Source organism: Mus caroli, unplaced genomic scaffold (genome assembly GCF_978045245.1).
Source record: "Mus caroli unplaced genomic scaffold, Mus_caroli_1 scaffold_1, whole genome shotgun sequence".
Lineage (NCBI taxonomy): Eukaryota > Metazoa > Chordata > Mammalia > Rodentia > Muridae > Mus > Mus caroli.
Genome location: NW_028227256.1, coordinates 36549403 through 36564683, shown reverse-complemented (window position 1 = coordinate 36564683; position 15281 = coordinate 36549403). Strand labels below are relative to the sequence as shown.

Genomic DNA, 15281 nt, shown 5'->3' with positions numbered 1-15281 from the left:
GGGTGTTTAATTTGAGAGCAAGAAAAAAGAGATCAGGAAGATTTGAAAAACTTGTTTAGACAGGAGAGAAGTGGTTTTCAAGTTTGGGGTAATGAAGGCAGCATCAAAAAACAGATTAACACCAATAAAAAAGGAATTTCATACTTTGAACCATAACACTGGCAAAGATTTCCTGAGGGTAGCAGGAGAATTGGCCAGATTCTGTCCACTTCTGGCCTAAAGATGTAAAGGAATAAATTTGTTTGAAAGATTTGGCTTAGAGAAGAGGGCTCTGGAACTTTCTGCTCACAAAAGGCCTCCAAGGAAACTGTCTTACCAGAATTCATTTCACTCTGCTCAGCTATATAGGCATTCAGAGACCACCAAGACATGGTCCAAGGAGGACTCGCTACAGTTAGATCTGATAGCAGAACTTGGCGTTGTCTGTATACATCCTAAGTTTGCATGTATGCAGAATGCATAGGTGATGTAGTCGTGGAAGCACACACCCAGATTGTTCAGGAAAGTTTAAAAGGCCCCAAAATATGTAATGGGGCTGAAGTCACTTCCGGCAGTCCTGGAGTCACTTCCGGTAGTCCTAGAGTCACTTCCGGCAGTCCTAGCCAGGGCAATGAGTAAAGCCTTGAGGGTGAACCCTGAGCTGCAGTGGACACCCTGGATGTCGGAGCCCAGAAAGTGAAACTTCTCCTAAGGAAAGCTACAGGCAGCACATAGAGCCAGCATGAGAGAGAAACCTTCGGGGCTGCAAACGTCAAAGCCGAGGAATGGAGCTCACTGCACACCACGCGGGAGCTGGGCATGGAGCTATAGGGTTTAAGGTTTAACGTTTACCCTGCTAGGTCTGGGTCTTCCTTTCCCTCTCACCCTTACTTCTGGTCCCTGCCTTCCTTTTTGAACTGGGAGTGTTTAGGTTGTACCATTTTATGTTGTAAGTGTGCAACTTGACTTTTGAAGTTGCAGAGGCATGCAGCCAGGTTTGTCTTGAGTCTCAGAAGAAACTTTGGACTTGAACTTTTAAGCCATTCTAGCACTGTTCAGACTTTGGGGGAGAAATATTGGAGATAGACTAAATGCATATTGATATTAAGAGTTGACCATGAGGGCTGGAGAGATGGCTCAGGGTTCTGAGCACTGAGTGCTCATCCAGAGATCCTGAGTTCAAATCCCAGCAACCACATGGTGGCTTACAACCATCTATAACAGGGACCCAATACCCTCTTCTGGTGTGTCTGAAGACAGCTAAAGTGTACTCAGATAAATAAAATAAGTCCTTTTATTAAAAAGAGTTGACCATGAGCCTTTTGGGCCCAGGCAAAATGCATGGCTTGGATATAAAATATTCCCTCATGGGTGAAAACTCAGTCCCCAGTTGATAGCATAATTTTGGTGCCTGATGAAAACTTCAGAAAGTGAAGCATAGTTAGAGTATATATCTCTATAGAGAGCGTATGTTGAGTTATTCAGGGTTCTTAAGAGAAGCAAAACTCATAGAATGGAGAGAGAGAGAGAGAGAGAGAGAGAGAGAGAGAGAGAGAGAGAGAGAGAGAGAGAGGAGAAGAGGAGAGGAGAGGAGAGGAGAGGAGAGGAGAGGAGAGGAGAGGAGAGGAGAGGAGAGAGATTGAGGATTTATTAGAGTGACTTACAAGTTGTGGCCCTGCTAGTCCAGCAAGGGCTGTCTACCAACAGAAGGCCCAAGGCTTCTTAGTTCAGTCCACAAGGCTGGATGTCTCAGCTGGTCTTCAGGATACACTGGAATCCAGATGAAGTAGGCTGCGACACCAGAGAGGAACTGAACTTGCCAGCAAGAGCAAGCAGGCAGAGAGAGCAAGCTACCTTCTTCCATGTCCTTTATACAAGCCGCTAACAGGAGGTGTGATTCAGATTAAAGGTGGGTCTTCCCACCACAAAAGATCGGAATTAAAATTGGCTCTTTCCATTTCAAATGACTTACTTAAGGGAAAAAAAAAATCCCTCACAGGTGTGCCCAGCCACTCAGATTTTACTTATTTCCAGATGTAGTCAAGTTGACAACCAACAATAGCCACCAAGGATCACAAAGCCCTAGAAAGATCTCACCTTCACATCCCTTTCTCCTGTCCCTCTCTGCTTCCCATCCACCACGGAGTGAGCAGCGTCTCCCTTCCCCCTGCTCCCCAATCATACTGTTCAGCTTTCTAAGGACTCACCGCAACAGGTCAGCTGATGCTAGGCTGATAACTCCGAAGCTGTGGACCAAAGTGAACCCTCCTCCATTTCCTGACTTTGCTCAGTGCTAAAAAACTGACTGCATATATTTGAACTTCTAATAATCAACAAATGCTTTTCTTCCTGGGAGTATGGCCTAGTCAATTCTTTCAACTGAAACTCTAACTGGGTTTATATGTTACATAGTAAGATTTAGACTTAAAGTTGGATATAAATATAAATATATACATATATACATTGATAGCTATTTGGAGACAGGGCTGAAATGAGAATGCAAGAGTACAGTTATGGATACATAAGTAAGAGGCAAACCACTTAATGCAACAGGAAAGGAAAGACTAGAAAAGAAAAATCTAATGAGCGATAAACATAGAAACAGGTTACATGTTTAACTTCACATACAACCAAGGAGCTATAACTAAACACTACTGAAATGTTCAATTGTGAAAACTTTATTCTGTTAGTATCAGATGTCAGAGAGAATAAATAGCCACAAATTCCTTCCTAGTCAGAATTTGAATTGCAAAAGCGTTTCACAAAGCCAAAGAGACTGTGCCAACCAATGGTCATTCTCCCATCTAGGCCCAGGGAGTCATATGCAGCAATGGTTACCACGGAATCATTTACAGCCAAGTTAGAATGAAAACAGGGCAACCAAAGTAGAACAAATAGATAAATTTCATAAACATTTTTACATAGACCTATACAGACAGCACACAGATAACTAATTGGAGTCGAACCACCTGCCATCAGCACGAACAAATCTTCGACACAAATCGGGTGGGAAACATCAAGTGGTAGGGTTATAGTTTGATATATGCACACCGTGTTAAGTCCACAGAAAGCAAGATGTTGCTTGCTGGTGCCTATAAATAATAAAATACAATGTCAGATGTGAAACACTAAAGGTGACTCCAGGAAGAAAATGGAATTCAGGAAAAATATGGAGGGTGTCACTGCTCTTGTTTCCTTTAAAAAAAATAGAGGAGTGGGGGAGGAAGAAAGGGGGAAGAGGAGGAAGAGGAGAAGAAAGAGAAGGAGAAAAGAGGAAGAGGAGAAAGAGCAGAAGGAAAAGAAGAGGAGATTGAGGAAGAGGAGGAGAAAAAGGAGAAGAAAAGGAGGAAGAGAAGGAGAAGAGGAGAAGGAAAAAAGAGGAGGAGGAAGAGAGGAGGAAGAGGAGAAGAAGAGGAGGATAAAGAGAAGGAAAAGAAAAAGATGAAGGAAGGAAGGAAGGAAGGAAGGAAGGAAGGAAGGAAGGAAGGAAGGAAGGGAGGGCAGCGGGCCGGGCAAAGATGATGAAACTTTAAGATCTGACAAAGTTGCATGATGGGTATTATTTCAATGACTACAGACCAAGGGAGGAGGAGAGAAGTGAGCACACACACACACACACACACGATGGGGGAGAGGGTGAATGAATCTTTCCTGAGCCTTACAGATTTGCTGACTGGACTACCTCACAGGCACAGTGTCTGGAACTGAACCTGCCTGGAGGAACACTTTTTTTCCAGAACCTACCAAAGCCTTCCAAGGCTTGAGAAATACCAGAGTGACCAGTTTTTCCTCCTAACCTGAACATTCCAATGCACTGACAAAATTCAACACCACCCTGATAGACTTGGCGTCCAAGGACCAAGCTGGGAGTAGCCCAAGAGGCTCAGAACTCTCTCTCTCTCTGTCTCTTTTGCTCTATTTGTGACTCTCTTTTACACATAAATAAACCTGGGTTTGCTTTCCATTAACCCTGTGATTTCTTGGTTTTAGTATGTCAGGGTGTTTTTGTTGTTGTTGTTGTTGTTTTATTTGTTTGTTTGTTTGTTTTCCCAAGACAGGGTCTTTCTGTGTAGCCCTGGCTGTCCTGGGACTTACTCTGTAGACCAGGCTGGCCCCAAACTCAGAGATCTGCCTGCCTCTTGAGTGCTGGGATTAAAGTCTCCCACCACCACAGCCCAGAATTCAGGATGATCTTTTCCCCACCAAGTGTGGTAGCACATAGGCTACCATAGTAACAATAGCAAATTGCAATTTCCATGGCATGAGGACCTGAGCCTAGAGTGTATCCATGTCTCTGACTACCCTGCTGGCATCCAGTATATGCACAAAACCTGCACAGCCTATGATAAAGTATCTTACAGTGGCATTGGACAAGATAAAAATCTGAGGTGCTATAATTGGCAATGTGACTACTTTAAATGTTTGATGAAATCCCCAGTGTTCCAGGCTCTTGTGTTGCCATTGCCTTCACGTATGAACAATGTTCTTCTCATGCAGAAAAAACATCGTCGACCCAGAAGACCCCAGATGTGCCCGGTTAACGCTCACCGGCCGGATGGTCACGGTGCCACCAGGGGAGGTGGAGTTCGCCAAGCAAGCCATGTTTTCAAGGTATGAGGATGCTTTAAAATTGGTTTCCCTGGAGCCAGGTGTGTTGGTGCGTGCCTATAGCTCCTGCATTTGGAAGGCTGGGGCAGATATATATATGTGTGTGTGTGTGTATATATATATATATATATATATATATATATACTGTATATAATATATATAGTATATACTATATATACTATATATATATTTGTTTGTTTCAGACATCCTTCTGGCCTGCCATTGGCCCTTGACTTGTGATAATCACATCATATATATATATATATATATATATATATATATATATATATATATACTGGCTTATATATATATACTGGCTTGTCCCAAACTAGAGAAGATTAAATGGATTTCAGAGACAGTAGCCGCTGGCTTGCTCAGTTTGCTTTTTCAAACACCCCAGGACCAACCTATATAGGGGTGGCAAATCTCATCATCATTAATCCAGGACAGTCATTAATCAAGAAACTGCGCACAGGCCATTCTGATGGAGGCATTTTTCTCCACTGAGCTTTCCTCTTCTCAGATGACTCTGGCTTGTGTCAAGCTGGCAAGAACCAAGCAGCACACATACATGCCTTGCATGAAAGCAAGAGGGCTTTCCTAACCCGATCTGTGCCTTGGGCATGCTCAGACATCTCTACAAAGACCACCATGGTATTTGTTTCAGACATCCTTCTGGCCTGCCATTGGCCCTTGACTTGTGATAATCACATCATATATATACTGGCTTGTCCCAAACTAGAGAAGAATAAATGGATTTCAGAGACAGTAGCCGCTGGCTTGCTCAGTTTGCTTTTTCAAACACCCCAGGACCAACCTATATAGGGGTTGATATATATGATGTGATTTTTATTAAATCTTACAGAACAGATGGAACGCCGCGTCTGCCTCCATAGGTATTACAATGTGTTTGGAAGGCAGGCGAGAATGTAGCAGGGGACTCAGGTGGAGCTCTCTGTCCATGCTTCCTGCAGGAACGAAATCTCTCCAGGAGGAGACGCATTTCACAGGCTCCCCGTTCTTTCCTGCAGACACACACATGGTCTTTTTTGATATTTCCCACTCTCAACTATCACCATCCACTGAGCACTGGCTGGGAATGAATGTTATCTCTGTGGGTGCCTCCTGTTTGCTCCCTGTACAGCCATGTAATAAGCATTGGTGTTAGCATTCTGTCTAAACTCCACCCCACAGTTACCTGGCAATAGCCAGGTGGGCCTAACCCACTATAAAAGGGGCTGTTGGCCCCCTCCTCTCTCTCTTGCTTCTCTCTTGCCCTCTTGGACTTTTCCTCTCCCACCTCCCTTCCCCATTCCCTCCTCTCTCTCTCCACATGTTCATGGCCTGCCTCTACTTCTCTACTCTCTCCCTCTCTCTACCTTTCTCTGCCTCTACTACCCTCTTAATTCCCTTCCCCATGCCCTAAGTAAACTCTATTCTATAATATACTGTCAAAGGAATGCCTCAGCATGGGCCAGCTGAGACATTGCCTTCCCCCATACCTGACTACACACCCAGAGGACATATTGTCTCTCTCTTCACCTTTTTATAAACGCATCAATCATAGCCTTCACTGATGCAGCAGGCGAGGAGACAGCCATAGATGCAGCATTAGCATCTGAACTCATTAGCAGGCTCCAGAACTGAGCGCTTAGCTGCTCTGTATGGAGACTACAGCTTCCTGCCTCCCTGGGGCTCCCCCACCCTCAGCTCATCAGATTCTACCTCTGCCTGGGTTGAAGAACTCTCAACCCAAATCAGGCCTACAGGCGGGAGGTACCCTGGGACTGGCCCAGGTGGAGAACTAAAGGTTCACTGTGCTATCCCTTTGCTCCTGCAGGCACCCAGGGATGAGGAAGTGGCCCCGACAGTACGAATGGTTCTTCATGAAGATGTGGGTAGAACACATCTGGCTTCAGAAATGGTATGGAGGTGTATCTGACATCCCGAGGGAGGAGTACTTCAAAGCAGCTCCAAGGAAGGCCTGATAGTAACACAAACGTCTTGGGGTTTGCATCCAAATGAAGACCTTTGAAGTAAAGAAGCCAGACAGTCTCTGACTGCCGCCTCTTTGTTTGAAGGGTGCCCAGCTGCCCTGTCACCCTACAGCAGAATGAGAAAAGATGAACAGGGAGCCTTGGGCTAGAGTTGAGATTCATCGGAGTGGTCCTTTGCCGACCCATCATCTACACAGGCACTCACACAGAGACGTTTCCGTTTACGCCGTACTCAATCCAGACACACCCATTTGGAAATCGCGGTTGTCAAAATGGAAGTGGTAGTTGCAAATCCTGTCCTTTAAAAACAAACAAACAAACAAACAAACAACGCCTGTCTGTAGCATGTTATTGCCTTCTATCACGAGAACATTGTGTTGCTTACCATCCACAAGTCCTGCTTTGGATGGAAGCTTGTTGCATAAAAAGAGCTGGGCGTGCATCACACAGCGTGGCTGTGGGGTTGGGACAAGGTGGGAGGCTTTTTGTCCGAAGGTTATTCACTAGGTCACTGAGTTGCAGATGTGTTTTCTAGAATGTACAGGTAGGTCACTTGGGGAACCTTTCTCCCACTGTGGTATAGCAAATAGACTAAGCACATGCAGGTTTGTGCATGGCCTGCTCTGTGTGAGCAGACTACAGCAGAACATTAACGAGAATGAGGTAGCTTTGCCATTGAGCTTCCAGGATTCCCACTGTTCATATTTCCGGTAGAAAGTGCCCCTCTACTGTTCAGGAAGTGTGGTGTTCAAGGTAAGAAGAGCCTCCTTCCGCATGGTGTAGCAAAGACAGAGGGGAGAATGCAAGGGAGAAGGCAAAGGCAGAAGGAGCCTGAGAGAAGGCTCACTGCCTAGCCTCAGGCCAGACCCTCAATAGAATCACCTCACTTAAGCCCTACCCAGTCAGATGCTCGGCTTGGTGTCTCCTTCAGACCGGGAGGCTGAGGCTTAGAGAGCACCAGTGAGCACCCCAAGCTCATTGTGTGTTCACCGCACACAGTGGGCAAGAAGCTCTCCCTGTGATTCCAATATTTAAAATGTGTTACTGAAATGCACAGAGGGTCATCAGACACAGGCTGTGATTTTAAAGGACAATGACTAACTGGCCTGCTGGGGTAGGGAACATGCTTTGAACTTGTTCAACAAACCATTTACAAGAGTTCCTGGCATTTGGAGGATACTAAATTGAAACTGTGTACTTACCTGAGGCCTGACTGGACCAGAGCACACACCGCCAAGGCCAAGTTTTCTAACTTTCCACAATGACAAGACATTCTCTATGGTGCATCAGGTATGTTGTATAACATAAAAACACATCACCAACATAGAAAATATACACATTCTTAAAATAATTTTGTTTAACAAAGTAAGGCACGAACAGAGCTTGTGTTGTTAAAACCTATCTAAGTACTAATTACTAGAAACCTAGCAGAGCTGCAGAATCCTTTTTTTATTTGACATAAGCCAGTTCACAAGAGTTCCCAGCAATCATTATTTCTAATACATAATTATAGGGTGGCTTTGTTAGAGGTATTTCCTATTTCCAGGGTTTAAATTTATTGCTACTCCCAATTTAGAAGAAGGTGGAGGGCCGGAAGAACAAGCTGCAGGTTTCAGGTACTCCATAGGTCAACCTCAGACATCAGTCCTTGAAGCACCACTGCCTCTCATGGCTTCCTCATCATGGCTTCCCAGACCACCTCACTGGTACCTTTTGCTATGTTAGCTTGTTGTGGGTTAGTTCCTTAAGGGCTCCTGATGCGTCAAAGGCTTTGAAGAGCAGGTTCCAATTAGAAACCCCGAAGAGCATTATCAGCTATTTATCAAAATTACAAGAAATGAAATCTGAATGGTCTGAATGTATATGTGTAGGAGTGTGTGTGTATGTATGTGTGAGTGTGTATGTGTCTGTATGTGTGCATGTGTGTATGTGTGCCTGTATATATGTGTGTATATGCAGGTGTACACCCAGAGAGAGATCAAAGGAGGACATCATGTGTCCCATTCCTTACTCTTTACTTTATTCCCCTGCAACAGGGTCTCTCTCTGAACCACAGCTTGACTGGCAGCTAAGTGACCCTCCTATCTTGTCCCTCCACAGAATGGCGTTACAGGTGTGTGGTGCTGAGTGTGGCCAGGCCTGGATTTTTACATAGGTGCTGGGATTTGAACTCAGGACATATATGTACCTAACAGGCACTTATACTGGCTGAGCCATTACCCCAGCTCCCTCCACTTTGTTTTTAAGACGAGGTCTCTCACTAACCCTGGTGCTTACTGAGTTGGCTGGGCTGGTTGCTGAGCTCAGCATTCTGCCTGAATCTGTGCTCCCAGTACTGGGCTTACAGGAACCCAGGTCCTCAGGTTTGGGTGCTAGAACTCTGCAGACTGAGCCAACTCCCCAGGCCCTGCATTTGCTAGTTTGTTTCCTTTTGTTTGGCTTTTGGTTTTTCGAGACAGGGTTTCTCTCTGTACCCCCGACTGTCCTGAAACTCACTCTGTAGACCAGGCTGGCCTCGAACTCAGAAATCCGCCTGCCTCTGCCTCCCAAGTGCTGGGATTAAAGGTGTGTGCCACCACTGCCTAGCATCATAGAGAAGGAGGAAGAGTCTGGGCTCACAGTTACAGGGAGATCAGTTCTGGAGATAGCCTGCTCCAAGGTGTGGGCAAGGGACTGAGGACTGAGGTAGGGGTGTAGCACAACAGCTGTATTAAAAACAGTATGTTTTAAATACAGATGTTATTCCTACAGACCAGGACTAAGAAAAAGTCCTGCTTTATACACGAAAAGAAGACATCAAAGGTCAGACAAGAATGTGGAGCACCCATGAGAATGCTCCATCATGGGAGGCTGAGGCTTTCACGGATGGACCAATATCTCTCCTTAGGCTAACAATGCCAGCTCACCCCAGAGTGGGATGTAGGTCTTCCTGCAGCAAGGTTGGGAAATGCTACACCCCTACCTCAGTTCTCAGTTCCTTGCCCACACCTTGGAACAGGCTATCTCCAGAACTGATCTCCCTCTAACTGTGAGCCCAGACTCTTCCTCCTTCTAGCCACGAAGCCCAAGCAGCTGCTTGCCCACCACGCCTATTCAGAAGGGTTAGAGAAGCAGAAGAGGTCTACAGTGGACAGCAAGCCAGTGACCCTGCCCACAAAGTAGGCCTGTGGATATCAAGGTCCACCAATTCAGCCAGCATCCTCAGCATCTGCCGTTGCCAGGCTAACCACATAACACACTCCATCCTTGGACAATTCCTATATTTATCTCTGTGCTGACTCTCTGTGTAGGAATCCATCCAAAGGACTGGCTCCCATTGTAAACCTGAAGTCCACATTTTTAAAGTCCACATCTTTGACTGGGCATGCCCTCAAGGGATTATTTAGACAGCAGCCAGCCACTCTTTCTCTTCCTGTGGAATGGCTCTGTGTGTAGGCAAAGCAAAAGTCAGGTGGGAACAGCTACAGGAGCTAAAGGGATGGTTAAGGGGACTTATAGGAGACATCTGGCTGTCCCTGTGAGTGACCTTGAACTCACTGGGCAGAAGATCACTTTGAATATCTGATCCTTCCACTTTTGGGCATCCTTCCTCCTCAACATGAGATTACAGGCATGATCAACCACATCCAGGTTTGTGTCCTGCCAGTGTCTGAACCCTTCAGGGCTCCATGCATGCAACATAAATATTCTACCAACCTAGCTACATCCCCCTGGCCCAGGAATATTAATTTTTAAAGAAATAGAAATTTCCGGGGGCTATTGTTTTGGACTGAGCTTCTACACTGAGCCCCAAAAGACCAGGGTAAAATTTAAGATGGAGTCACAATTGCTAGAGTGTTATACCACTATGCTGAAACCAGGGGACTAATGCAATCTTGTGAGGAATTGGGTTTAAGGGATGTTCTGGTTTTAAAGGACAAGTCTCCCACAGGCTTGCTGCGTGGTCTGAACACTGGTCCCCAGCCATTGATGGAGTTTACAGAGGTAGGGAAATGTTTGGGGTGGGGCCTAGCTGCAAAAGTCCCAATTGATAGAGGTGGCCTAGAGGTCATTGCTGCCCCTCACTCCTGCCTGGGCTCTCTGCTTTCCATCACAGCTGCACAAACGTAACCAAGCAGAGGAGAAATCAGAGAGACTGGTTTCAATGGATGGGATACGGTGACAGAAATAACCGGGCATGCAACAGTCATTTCTTTTGTCATTGGTGTTAGTTACCCTGACTCTACGAGCCGGGAACACCATTTAGCTTCTTGCTTCTTGTTTGTGCTTCCCTCCTCCTCCTCCTCCTCCTCCTCCTCCTCCTCCTCCTCTCAGCTCACTGGGACACCAACTCTGGTCTGTAGTGTCTTCCCCCATACTAGAACTTAAAATTGGTTTGGAGACGGAATTGACTTCGTTTCATTGCTTCACCAACTTTCGAGCACGAGGGGTTCGTTTTTACCTCAGTTTCTCCCCACTAGAACAAGATTATCCCCAAGCCTGCTTGGCTCACCGTAGGGGCTATAGTGCTGGCTGTGCCTCGACGTCCCTCATTTTTTCACATCCCACAGAAGCCCTTTGTCTTCTGTCGGATCCCCCTGGCAAGAACCGAGGTATCTGAGAACGAATGGTTTCACTTCTTGCTCTGACCGTCCTTACCTACTCCATGTCTCACGGTGGTTTCTTCATCTCCTGGACATTTCTAGATAAGCGGTGGGACCTTTGGGAGTTTCTAACAAACTTACAGTTTCCAAACTTGGGAATTTTGCAGGAGGCAAAGCTTTAGTGCGCCCCCTGGTGACTGAGCAGTGGAACTTTATTTACAGTCGCTTGTCCTTGAAGCATCCATTAAACCCCATCTTGACTCAACTTCTTTACTTCCCACATGCTTTGGGAAGTCCAATAAGGATGGAGGTGGGTCCTACTCTTCCCCTCCTGGGGTTGCCCTCCTCTCTTACTTCTTCAATATCCTCAGCGCAGCTACTGAAGCCCCTGCCTGGCCATCCAGGATCCAGATACAGGCTGTAGGAACAGCTACTTGTAAAAGAAGAGGACGGCAGAACAGAGAAGCCTTTCCCAGTGTGCTCACTCAGACCTTGTGTGTGCCGGAGGCTAGAGTTAGATCAATTGGCTGATTGTTAGAATCGCTCCAGGCTAGAGAACACTGGAGACCAGACCCTACAGAAGCAGGTTTTCCTTTCATCAGAACAGCCAAGGGCAGAAGCCACTCCTGGGGAGTGTGCTAAGGACTGTGTGTGTGTGTGTGTGTGTGTGTGTGTGTGTGTGTGTGTGTGTGTAGGGGTGGAGTTTTATAGGACAGAAAAGGGAACTTGTGCTCCCTTCCCCTGCAGTCTTCAAGCTTGTAAATGCTCTTCTTATCAAGAGCTCACTGGGTCCTAACTTCCTGCAGAAGATGCTGTCTTTGTGTTTTGAACTTACCTGTCCTGGAGTTGCTCAACTTGCCAGAGGCTTTTGGGTTGTTTGGCCTTTAGCTGTATCAGCACCAGATGTTTTAAACCTCCACAGACACCTGGAGAGGCTACGCAGGTTGCACTGGCTCCCGAAAGTACCGGCCCCAGACACATCTACTTCCAACAGTGTGGGCTTTTCTCTGTAGCCATTGTCGCGGGAGTCAGAGAGAGCATTTCTCTCGAGGGCCTAGCAGAGAGACTGCAGTGACTGCCACAAACAAGCAAGGCCAGTGCACTGGCCACACTTCCCTTCAGTAAGGCAAAAGGGAGCTTTTCTTCATTTTTCTGAGAAACTAGGAGAAAAGGTTAATGCTCAAATTTCCCAAACCTGTTTCAATTGTTGTGATCTTCCTTCTGCCTCTGCCAAGGGGCTCACACTCACACAAAGGAACCAGAGGTAACCTGATCTCATCCTCTAAGTCCATCCTCCTGTCTGCAGCCTTCCAAGAGGAATAGCACCAAGCCCACAAAGCCCCTTCTTGTTTCTATTTTCTTCATCATTTTGTTGTCTATAAAGTAAGCCTTCAGTGCTTGGTTCCAGGAAAACTTACTGCATCTGATAGCCATCGGATAAGAGCCATCGGATTCCAGAAACACAAATGAGGCAGTCAAGATCTTTAAACTAAAAGTAACATCCTCTAGATCTTTTTATTTTAGAATTTATTTTGAAGGTGTGTGTGTGTGTGTGTAAATGTAGTGTTGTACATGTGAGTGCAGCACGCACAGAGGCCAGAATCGGGCACCAGATCCCCAGAGCTGGAATTACAAGCAGTTGTGAACTGCCCCCCAAAGGCTGCTAGGACCAGAATTCCATCTGCTGCAGCGCCGTGTGGGACCTTAACCTCTGCACCGTCTCTCCAAGCCCTCTAGATTTAGATCTGTCTTGTGCAAAAGTCATCTTTCCATAAATACTTGGGAAAGATCATGTACTTATCTTGAATGTTTTGTGGGGTTTGTTTGGCTTGGGACATATTAATCATTGTTATTGCTTGTCCTATGGTGTCCTATATTCTGCAAGTATATTCTGGTGGATATCGCTTATGAAGAATCTCTCTCCAGATGCTTTTATTGAAAAATTAATAATTACCTCAGAGTAAGAGTCTTCTCTGCCATGAATCAGGATATAAGCGACAGACAGCACCAGCTGTGAGAGAAACTGAAAACTGGAAGCCCGCCCCTCAAGGTCACTGTGAAGCTGTCCGAGGTCAGACAAAAGCCCTTTGGAGCCTTTTAGGCTTTCTGGAGTAGGTGGGGGAGAGACTTTCTCCTCACATCCTAACACATCAGAAACTTTTGAACCAGCTTGGCAAGAAAGGCTTCACCTATGCCTGGGGGTTCTGAGTCTTTGATCCGGAAGTTTTCCCACACAGGTGCAGCTCCATCACAATACTAACAGCCACCCTGCTTCCCAGTCCCAGGCGCAGCCCTGCATCTAACCTGTAGGTTAGACTCTCACAGGAGGCCTCTTTACCTTAAGGCAGTGGTTCTCAGCCTTCCTCAAGGGGCTCGAGACCCCTTTGGCAAACCTCTATTTCCAAAAATATTAATATTACAATTCATAAAAGTAGCAAAATTACTGTTAGGAAGTAGAAATGGAATAATTTTATGCTCGAGGAGTCACTACGACACAGGGGTCACGGCATTTGGAAAGTTGAGAGCCACTGCCTTTAGGGCATCGAACCTAACTTGGTTTAATTTTTACCCACAAGCCTCTTTTCCCCAAAGAACATCCTAACCTGTTTCTGGTAGCCTGCCCAGTAGTTCCACTGATCCATGCTCTCCTGATTTAAAGTGCCCTGTGGCATTTTATTAAGTCAACACAGTGACCCTCACAAGTCCAATAATATAGTCAGGGCAAATCCACCCTGCTCCCAAGTCCCCAGAGGAGTTAAGGAGCCACACAGCTGTGATGAGCATACCCACGGATCTTAAAGAGCAGAGTGAATGGCTGGGCAGTGGTGCCTTTAATCCCAGCAATGGGGAAGCAGAGCAGGTGGATCTCTCTGAGTTTAAGACAAGCCTGGGCTACATAGTGAGACCCTGTCTTAAGAGGAAAAGATGGAGGAGGAGGAAGAAGAGGAGAAAGAGGAGGAGGAAGAGGAGGAGGAGAGGAGGGGGAAGTCTAGAAGAGGTTGTTTACCTAAATTCAAAAACAGACAAATGGAACAAAGTCTTTATTTCCCAACAGGGAATGCAGTCAAGTGACCCAGAATCCAGACTGGGTGGTCTATTCCTCCTCAGGAGACCGTGACAACTAAATGCTTCGTGTCACCGATGGAGCTAACATTCCTGGCACTCTTGCATGGTCGCGAGACATTCTTTAGTGAAGTAATATGTCGATTTAATTGCAACCATCTAAAGTTTGGAGATGTCCCACAATGACAAGTACCAACCTCTCTGCTTAGGTAATAGACTGGGTTTCACTGCTTTAGTTATCTGCTGCTCTGATACGGATTACTTATGCACACAGCCCAAATTAGTTACTTAAAACCACACACATAAGCCAGGCATGGTAGTATAGGCCTGTAGTCCTAGCTTTCAGGAGGCCGAGGCAGGAGGATGGCAAATTGAGGCAAGTATGAGCTGCACAATGAAAGACTGTCCCAAATGACCAGAAACAAACAAAAATCCACCAGTATCTCACTTAACTTCAGAGGCTGGGAACGTATGTATATGTATATGTAGTTAGCACTAGCTTTGGACAGCTCACGCCAGAATATCCAACGCCCTCTTCTGGCCACCTCAGGTACTGCACTCATGTGCACCAACACACACACACACACACACACACACACACATCAACATATAATTTTTTAAACACCATACAACCAGATACAATATCATATGCCTGCAGTCCGGCTCCTTGGGAAACTGAGGCAGGGAAGTCACGTGAATCCAGGAGTCTGAGATCAGTCTAGGCAGCATATTGTGACTTAACTCTTTAAAATAAACAAATAGGGATTGTGAGCGTAGCTCAATGAAAGAGCATGGGAAGAATAAATCTTGCATAAATATCCATCTACCCATGGGATGAATAAATATTGCTTCAATGTTCATCTTCCCATGGGTAGAATAAATATTGTTTAAGTGTTCATTACCCAAAGTAATCTACAGAGTCAATGAAATCCCTATGAAAATATCAAGAGTCAAGCTATTTTAGAATATGTGAAAATTATTGCAGAGACACCTATCATAGAAACTACTCATTGCTACCATGGCCAAAGGATACTGTCACCAAGGAAAACAG

The 15281-nt window shown here is 45.8% G+C and overlaps 1 protein-coding gene across 1 annotated transcript in view; it reads left to right on the top strand.

Moving 5' to 3' along the window:
• The window catches only part of Creg2 (cellular repressor of E1A stimulated genes 2), a 30355-nt gene extending 22291 nt beyond the window's left edge, over positions 1–8064 (top strand). The window contains exons 3-4 of the mRNA XM_021172533.2: positions 4477–4590; positions 6428–8064. Of these exons, the coding sequence (XP_021028192.1) occupies positions 4477–4590; positions 6428–6575 (262 nt within the window). The 3' untranslated portion in view covers positions 6576–8064. The remainder of the gene's footprint in view (positions 1–4476; positions 4591–6427) is intronic.
• Positions 8065–15281: the final 7217 nt, after the last annotated feature.